This window comes from Gavialis gangeticus, unplaced genomic scaffold, assembly GCF_001723915.1.
Source record: "Gavialis gangeticus isolate Ggan-Ray unplaced genomic scaffold, GavGan_comp1, whole genome shotgun sequence".
Taxonomy (NCBI): Eukaryota; Metazoa; Chordata; order Crocodylia; family Gavialidae; genus Gavialis; species Gavialis gangeticus.
The window spans coordinates 74,280,121-74,290,025 of record NW_017728992.1 but is presented as its reverse complement, the minus strand read 5'-3'; the positions used below and the strand labels follow the sequence as shown (position 1 = coordinate 74,290,025).

General features: G+C 39.5%; 1 protein-coding gene across 1 annotated transcript in view; it reads right to left on the bottom strand.

Moving 5' to 3' along the window:
• Positions 1–6,642: 6,642 nt before the first annotated feature.
• The window catches only part of LOC109302701 (cytochrome b5), a 28,588-nt gene continuing 25,325 nt past the window's right edge, over positions 6,643–9,905 (bottom strand). The window contains exons 4-5 of the mRNA XM_019524422.1: positions 8,876–8,910; positions 6,643–7,895 (exon numbers count right to left, since the gene is read on the bottom strand). Of these exons, the coding sequence (XP_019379967.1) occupies positions 7,817–7,895; positions 8,876–8,910 (114 nt within the window). The 3' untranslated portion in view covers positions 6,643–7,816. The remainder of the gene's footprint in view (positions 7,896–8,875; positions 8,911–9,905) is intronic.

The following is a 9,905-nucleotide window of genomic DNA, read 5'->3' as shown; positions in this document are numbered from 1 at the left end:
CGGCCAGGACCAGGTCCAACAGGGCATCTCCTCTGGTGGAGGAGATGTTCTAGCTGCAGCCCTTTATGCTGCCTGTCCAGAGAAGCAGCCCTTTGCATGGATTGCTTGGAGAATCTGGGGACACCCAGGGTAGATAAGACCATCCTCCTTCTCCTTGCCCTTCCCCCTGCCAGCCTAGGGAAGTTTTGCCTAGGGCACAAAACTCAGTTATGCTTCTGCTGTTTCCTGCTTTAGGCTTATCAGAAAACCCTAATGCATTGAAGCATGTGGCAGTAATCTAGTTGAGAACTACTGAGGTAAGCAGAGGCAGCACAACTGTGGTTCTCAACCAGGGATACCACCACATTTAATAAAAGAGCTGTGGAGGGTGTACTACCTCTAAAGACTTAGCACCACTGCTCTAGCCTATATTTCCTTAGCTGACTGATGAGAATGGCTTGGAAGACAAAGCCCCTTTCATTGTAGAAGAAAAATCAGGTTGGTCAGGCATAACTTATCCTGACAAGATGACTTTATCTTGTCAGCTTTCCTAATCCCCCTGCTAGCCTCTAACTTTTTAAAAAAACAATATCTTGATGCTCTATAATCCATCCAGGTATCAAGGCCCAATCCTCCTCCTTCACTTTTTTGGTTTGTTTTTTAAGATGGGCACCATATTTGCCCTTTTCTAGTCTTCTGGGATCCCACCTGACCTCCATGAATCCACAAGGAAGATAAGGTATGTGTAGACAAAGTGGGGGCCCTAAATTGAAGCAGTGGGTTTTAAAAAAAAACACTTGCTTCAATTTAGGGCTGATTAAACCCCCGTGTCATGCACACACCCCGCTGACTTATCTGCCTCTCTGGAAGGGAGGGGAGGGAGAGCTGCCAGCAGGTAGAGTGGTCCCTGGGCTGCGGCGGGGCTGGTGCTTCCCTCCATGGCAGTGGCGGCCCTTCCCCCCCAGGTGGCCCCCATCTGCAGGCACCCAGCTCGGGCGCTCCCAGGGGGCACCGCAGCCACAGAGGGAAACACTGGACCTCTGCGCAGTTCAGGCAGGCTCTGGCGGGGGGTTGGGGGTGGGAAATGATCAGGATCACTGCTTTTCTTGGGTGGAGCCTGCCTTCCTGGGCTGCTACCAGGCTGCCTGCAGGGCTTCCTGCAGGGCTTCCTGCAGAGCCATGGAGCTGCACAGAGCCCGGTGCTTCACTCCACAGCTGTAGGAGCAGCAAACTAAAACTCCTTGAAGGAGTTTTAGTTTTCTGTGTCCCAAGTCATTTAAGGCACATTACGCCACTGATTTCCTACAGCAGCTGGAATTAATGCACAATACGCCACCAAGGTGTGCAAACACCATCACCATTAAAGCAGTGCAAAAGTATTTAGCCCACTTTAAAGTATCGTGCGCGCACACCTCTCGTTTCATCTACACACAGCCATAGTCTATGGTTCTGCAATGACTTCAGCCAAAACCTTGAGTACTTATCCTGCCCTACAGACTTAAAAACCCCTAAATAATCCCTAACTTGTTCGTTTCTTTCTCTAGACCAGGCTGTTTACATCTTCCCCCTATCCTTGCTGGCAACTCCTTGCTCACCGATTACCAGGATCATGTCTAAATCTTGTTTTAGTGGTGTCTTATGTTTAATTTTTTCTGACTTTAGCTATATAAGAAGAGTCCCTGTTTTATCACACTTTTACTGAAAAGAAATGTTAACAATCAGAAAATAATGTGGAAGGTTGATTTTAGCATATCTTGTAAACTGTCTTGATTCAAGGTCACCATGGAGATGATTTATGAAACAAATCAACATGGAATATCTTTGCCCAAGGCTGCTAGACAAGCACATCTGTTCTCACTTTGAAAAATGTTCTATTCCTTGCAGACATCCTATTTTCTTCATGGTCATTGACCCTCTATGGTAATTCCGTAAGTGCAAGGTTACCACTTACATGATGCTTTAAACCCCTGGGGCACTTTACAAGCTTATTAACTGAATTTCCAATTGTTTTGTATAAGTCCATCTGAATGAAAGAAGTATTATATTTTTTTTATGAAGGGGGGGAAAAAACACAACTACAGGCTTGGGAAATTACATTTTACCAATGATAACGCAGTCTATGATGCAGATACTTCACACCACTGAAGTTAATGCTCCCAAAAATATTATATCAATTATGCTCTGTAAATTGTTTGTTCAGGGTGCTCAATATGAATATTTTGTACATCATCCTGTACTCAGTACTCTTCAAGTTGAAATTGGTTATTTTCATTTCTTCCACACTTTTTCATATTTTTTGTTAATGTGAATAGAATGAAAACATTTTCACTCTAACAAAGAGGTGCTTATATTTATCAGTTAAAGTAGTTCTAGAACTATTAACTTTGCTTCTGAGAAACATCTATTTATCAGTAGTATTTGTATTACCATCCATATTTAGTGTTTCTGAAGATCTCAAGCATCCCCAGAAAGAAAAAAAGAGTCTTTCTACCGTGTACTATAAAAACACGTGCAAGGACTATTCCTTGCACTGAAGAGTTTAATTTTATTGGAAGATAAACACTTTTTACCTTCAGTATCTCAGAGGATTTAAATATGATGCGTTATTTACATTAATTATTCAGATCTAGATTTATTTCTTTTTTAGGATTACCTTGCACAGCCAGGTGACACAAAGGAATATTCATAATGACAGAGCTGGTCACAGGAGGGGTCATCTCAGTACAAATATACTCTTGATACAACATAAGTGCTCTTCTCACAGACTTCACATGGCAGGATACTGCATTTGTGACCTGGGCTCCCCAGCATTCTGTGAAAGCCTGGCTACTGTTACCTCCCAGCGGCCACTTAGGTCTCATTATTTAAACCCAGTCTTATGAATACCTCTTGTGATTTATACTATGCATTGTTTGGCTGTAGCAAAGGGTCAGGCCCTCACTTCTCTATGGGGAAAGAGGAATTCTATCTTCCGAGTCACAGAAGTTCTTTTTGTTTTAATAGGCTATTAAAATTGATAACAATGGATAAGAACACTGTAATTCTGTTTCAGAAAGAAACATGAAACTTCAAAAGGAACTAGATGCATTCAGGATTAAGTTCTCAAAACTGTGCACCCAGCACAGTGAAGTACAATATAATTGCTATTTCTCAAGTAATATCTTCTTTTGTTTCCTTTTGTTCTGTTTGAAATACTTAAAGCACGTTGGATCTTTCCAAATCACCACTCATATTTCCACTCATTCTACAAGCTATGGTTGAGTGCCAGCTTCCCTTATTTCGAATAATTCCATAAATTGTTCCTTTTCCCCCTCTCTTTATATGTATGCAGGAGATTGTTAAGTGCATCTCTACTCTGAAGAGTGATTCTAGAAAAACGGCCTGCTTATGTTTCAAAGTTACCCATCTTACAAATCAAAAGATATTTTTGCTAATTTTCAACCCTACTAATTCTCTCTGGCTGTTAGGGCCAAGCTGGGTTTTTCCTTTATGTCTCTCACTGGCATTAATAAAGGTTCCACAGACCCAATTATGCTCTCAGTTACATGCATGCAATTCCCACTGAAGTCTAACAAGGTTGCATAGGTGTAACTGAGAGCATAATTTAGTCTGGGAAATTTTTATAGTTAGGAATTACATGGCAGGAGCAAAGAATCTGATTTCATACTAGAAACAATGACATTGAGGGAAACAAGGTGTTCAGCACTGCTTGCTTTTTTGCACTCTATTTACCTTCTCCTATTTCTTGAAGCACTATTTCTGAAATACACTCTAGTTAATGAGACAGTAACCTTCCAAAGCTATAAAATATTAGCTCAAGTAACCAACCAAGAACCAAATTCAGCTGACAAAAACAGGTAGAATTTCACAGGGGCCCTGGAGCTGTCTCTGCTTATGATGAAACCCAATTAGCCACTCAGCTGTAGGCAATGATCCACACCACCAGAAGAGAGGTGGCTGATTACTCCATACACTGGCCCCCAGGGGAATGAAAAAATGACTATTGGTTCATTTCTTTGATTGCCATACCAATGTACCCACTCATCTCATAACCTTCTTCTATTTGCTCACCATTTAAATGCAGTGCTCCTGGTTTTCTCCCAACATACCAAGCAATGATGTCCTTTTTGGGTACACAGTCTGCACAAGCACAGGGGATGTGACATAGCTCAGAGAACAAACATAAAGATGTCAAGGATGGGACTATCTAATTCCAAGCATAGTCAGCATGACTGACCTCTGTATTTTGTTAGGTGTCATGGAAACCAGGGGCTGTATCAATCAATCAGTTTATGTTTATGACTGTAGGGAAAAAGAAGCTGGAAAAAGATTAAGGCATTTTCAAGTATTATTACTGTCAAATTCTTAAATACAGGAAGACTAAAGAGCAAGTCTAGCCAATGTCCAGAATGAACAGGAAATCCAGTATCAAATCTCTGTTATGAACCAAGTATGAAATACTTTAGGGACTCAAATGTCCTGTCCATTTCGTCAATACCATTGTATTCTGATTTGCTGTATCACAGGTTTAAAAAAATTCACCCTTAGCTCCCCAGGTCATCCTTCTTCACCTTTGATATGGGGAAAATAATAATAATAATTCAACACAAACTCAGAGGAGTGTTTCAACGTACAGAAAGGGTATTGGGTCCTGACTCAGGACACCAAAGAAGGGAAAAAAATAATACTTGAGTCACGAGAAAATCTCAACAAATCAAACAATTGAAAGAGCAACCAAAGGGAAATCTAAAGGCATAAGGAATGAAGTAGAGTGAACTCAAAGGTTTTGCTATATTTTCATTCCAATTACCAAAATATTTAAGTAGGACTAGGAATCAAATAAAATTCATTATGTCAGCACAAACGTGCCTATAATTTAACAAGACAAATTTAATTCATACAAGGTTTAGGTCCACTAACAGAAGAATATAAATCAAAAACTGTGTTGTCTTCGTATACTTTGTTTAAAAATTACCTTAGGGTAGATGGGAGTTCTAGAAGGAAAACTTTGGAGTGCTGAAGGGATTAATAGTTTAGTACACAATCCATACCATTACTCGTGTGCTTAGGGAGAGAGCAATTTTGTACATATTCAATTTCTAAAAATCTTTTTTAAGGCTTTTGCCTAATCAAGTGACCTTTAGGCTTCATCCTTCCAAAGCTAATATACAGGAAAATGAAAAACATGGACTACAGATCTGAAATGGCAGTTGAATGCCTCACTAAAATCAATCTCTAGCTGCTTGCTATGCCAGAGCAATTCTATGCATTATCACACTTGCATAAAATGTTCTATATGGAGTGCCTATCCAGAAAAAGAAGAGATGGAGGTGTGCATTCCCAGCCCAATAAGAAAGATGATTCATTGTTAGACCTGCAAGACAGATCCTACACATACAGATTTCCTCAACTCTTCACAAAAAGGCATACTAATTCCTCTCTTCCCTCTCAAGAGGGAAGAATTGCCTTTAGAGTCTGAAGTTGATGCAGAAAGAAAGGGGAATGTTAAAACAGACCAGAGAAAAAGTAGACATCATGCCATCTCTGTCACTATGAACATGGAGAGTTATGGAGCAAGGCTTTAATGCCAAGCAAAGATTTTCATACAAAGAAAAAAGCTTTAGAGCAGCTATCCAGTCACTATCCCCTACCTGTTCAACAAAGCAGCTTTATACACAGCTGAAGAGGAAGTCCCAAATAGAGCATCTCAAATTAAAGCTAGCGAGAGACACAACCACAAGGACTAGGATCACAGACCAAGGGTGTCAAACATGCACCTCAGAGAACCATTCCTTCTGGTTGCTGGAAGTCTGGTGGGCTACCAGAAGTCAGGAGCCCCCTGCAGAATTCAGGGTCCCTCAACCCAATGGACATGGCCATCTGCACCTGGCTCCAAGACTCATGGCAGCACCCATCCCCAGACCCATGGATCTGGCCGAAGGTAAGTTTGATACCCCTGGTATAGACAAATGTAAAAACTGTATAAATATCACAAGATACCAAAAGAAGCTGGTAGGATCTTTTTTTCCCCCCTGCACTGTGCCATGAATTGCTTTAACATTAAGGTATTAATGCAAATTGATCCATACTTTCTCTACACACAGCAGCTTCAGCTTTAAGAGCAACTGATAGCAGCTCTGGTCCACAATGTCATATCAATCTGTTCATGTATCTCCTCAAGCTTGCATCACCATAGTTCTAGTCAACAAGTGTGTATATGAGAAGGGCCTGGAGAAAAATAAAAAGTGCACTGGCCTTCTGTTGTTTATTTGAAGAACATAGGCTGGGGCAATGCACCCCTTTTGTACTGCTAATGTGAAAGGAACCCTTCAACCAATGTTAAAACTCCTACTGAACTGCCAGTGAGGCAGGTTAGTGACTTGGGCTGCTACTGATATACCATATAGCTGATATACCATTCAGGGCAATCTAAAGTAGCAGCTCTTTGGAAGGATCCTTTCACAAGTTTTTTTTTCCTGCATGCCACACTACCCAGACCTCTAATGCACGTTGGAAAGGTAAGCTGGCAGTGCTAAAAAAACCCCACTGATTGGAATGCTTATACCATTGGATACATCAATATGGTTTGAAGACCCAAGGAAAAAGAGCATTACTGACAAGTAAATTGTACACGTACAAGTTAAACAATCACATCTGAGGAGATGAGATACATCACAGATTAAGCTTTTATTCATGATATTGTACATGCAAGTACTTAGAAGAAATTCTTACATAACGCAAATAGCAAAATTCCTCTTCCAGTTGTACATCATGGTCAGTACATTGCATGTTACCTTTTTCCCCAAGTGACCCATAAAGAAAGAGCACAGTCAGTTAACTAGTTAGTGCAGATTTATGTTATCCATTTTATCCACAGGGGTACTAGGACTTAAATCTTATAAACAGTTTTGTAAAAAAAAAAATCACAGAATTACCTGAGTGCTTGGCTGAGAACAGCACTACCTGGCACCATGTTTCCCACCACAGAATTTATCTGATAGTGTTTTTGCAAAACATACAGGGGATGTTCATGAAGTGAAAACAGTGTGGTTTCTTTTTCTTATGGTTCAATTACTTGTTTTCTAAGGACAACAGAATTAAATAAAAGCCTTCTGATGTTAGTACTCTATACCAGTGGCAGAGACAGGGATGGCAGAGAGGAATTAATTAAGAACATTCTGCAGCTTATGTAGGTCCACATACTGTGTAAGTTAGACTCTACATATACATATAAAGATTTACAGATATCACATCATCATCCCACTGACAGCATTCTCCACCATTTTATTCTTAATAAAAAGATATTTTAAATCCAACTAGTTACGAGTTCTTTGTGTATGAAAAACCAAAGCCATCTGACATACCACTAGAAGACAAACACAAGACGGTGGGTTAAAAAAGGCGCGCACACACACACGCGCGCGCGCGCACACACACACACACAGTTTAAATGGTCATTTAAGGCTCAAGGTTTTATATGACAGTCACATAAAGCCTCAAGCATTAAAAGAAGAAAGGATACAAATTTCAGGCTGGTACATACATAATGTAAGTGTTCTTTAACAGAAATCAGTACACTAATCTTAAAGTGATTCATTAGAGAATAAAATTGTTATACAAAAGAGAAAGACTACCCTTTATTACTTTAAAAAGTTTAAATAAAAAGGCAGTGTGAAGAAAAAAAAGTGTGCTGAAGAATAGTTTTGGTTTTCTGAAATAGTTGCATTTTGAAATTCTCTCGTCATCAGGCTCTTCTGTTACCAGAAATGCAGTGGGTTAAGATGGTTTCTGTTTTCCCCCCGGATCAGTCTCTCCCTTCATTACTTCTCTGGAAGATTTACTCCGATGAGTAGAAACGATACATTAGGGCCACAATTAATGCTGCTATTGCTGGGATCACCCAGTTGGTCCACGAACTAGAAGAAATCATAAGAATTATTTCTGTGTCACATCCAACAGCTGATAAATTTAAACATTTAGACAGACTGGAAGAATTTGCTTGGTAATCTTTCTCCTCCATTCAACAGAAGCAATATTGCAGAGCATTTGGGTTGGTCTAATATCAATTCGAGTGATAAGCATGTGCCAGCCAATGTAAGAGTCTCCAAAGCTAAGCTCTGAAGTCTGCAGACTTGAAGACAAGATTCCAGTCAAGGTTAAAGCCACGGTATTGCCCAGAATGCCTATCAGCTGAAAAGCAGATAGACTGGGTAAGTCTTACCCAAAATAAGTTGCAGAAGGTTCCTTAACTAAAAAGATTCGCTTTTAGATTCTCCTACTATACATAAATGATATTGTTCTATAAATTTATGATTGTGCTGGAATACTAAAATATCTGTACAAACTAATTATGATATTAACTACTATAGCTCAGCATCCTCCATTTTATATCTGAGCTGCTGCATGTCAGTAAGCCAGACAGAAGAACAATTAGCTACCTCTTACTAGAGTAAAATCACTGATTATATTTTAGATTAGTAGTACTTCTTGTGGTAAGCAGTGACACCAGCTCCCCACCCCCTGCCCACCTACTACGAAACCTCTCATACTATGAAAGGTTCAGACGCAAACATAGATTTTAAATATAAGCACAACAATAGTTTGTGTCACCTTCTCAGGTCCAACTTTTCAACAGTTGCACATAAAAATACCACCCGATTCACTGAACTAGGCGAAGGTATCATGAAAAAGGATACTTTATTTTAATTACAACAGAAGCTATGAGCAGAGAGATGTAGTTAGCCATGTTAGTTAGTCTGATGTCAAGCAGAAGGCAGGAGAGATTTGCCTCTTATAGACTAATTAAATTAGAGAGATCTATACAGCACAAGCTTTTGTGAACTGGAGCTGACTTCAGCAGATGTTGTGAAAACGCATGCACAGAGCCATACCATACCTGGAATTAGACTGCACTGTAGTAATAAGCGTGTCCTGAAAAACAAAGTCATAACAGATACTTAATTCAAGATGCCACTTTTCCTTTGTTTCTCCCAGAAGCCTAGCTAATAAAATGGGTCTGACATAACCCCTCAGCTTGCCCCCTTTTCCAGTATGTAGCCAAGGGAAGAATACATATTTAGCTCAGACTAGCAAAGTCAGATTTATGGTTACAAGTTTCTGTAGTCACCTTCCAATCAGATATTATTCCAAGAGCATGCTTCCCTGCTATAATTTGGACCATACTTGTAACACAGATATTACATTTAAAAGCTACTTGGCATTAGTTTCTTATTAATCAGAGATTTGCTGTAGTCAAGGTTACATCAGACTCTTTATAAACTGTTTTTGATATGTGAAATATCTGTTGGTACTTAAAATTTTCCAGGCTTCATTTCTAACTCAGATTAATGATTTTAAAAGTGTTTCAACTACTTGAAGTAGAAAACATCACACATTTTAAAGATCAGGATGCCTTGCCTGCCAATAATTCCATCTAAATATAACTTTAAACTTGTATATACATATTCATGGAGAATCCAGGTGGAAAAACTAAAGTCACTGATTTACATGAAGTCAAAGTTCTAAAAATAATTTGAAAGCTTCTGCTAATCCAACTTTAGAAAAACTTGTACTGTGAACTCAAAATCAGACAGATTTTTAGATATAATCTATTGTTACGGCTTCTTGTAGCATGCAAGAACTAGATCAGTGATTCTTAGCTAGGGTACTAGCTGGGGTTGGGATTCTCCTTCAGATCCATTCAAGGGAGCCATGGGGTGACCACACAATGTTTACACTGTTAGGTATGCAAGGATGATTCACAAGATGAACCCACTGATTTTAAATAGAAAACCGTAGCTGTGATGAGTTCTTTGTAACAGAAAAACAGCTCTATTGTTTTTCTCTAGTCAAGAAAAGACAGAAAGTGAAAACCAAGATTGGGCATTTTCCAAGGGGTGACTCAAATCTATCCAAGGGTGCTGGCT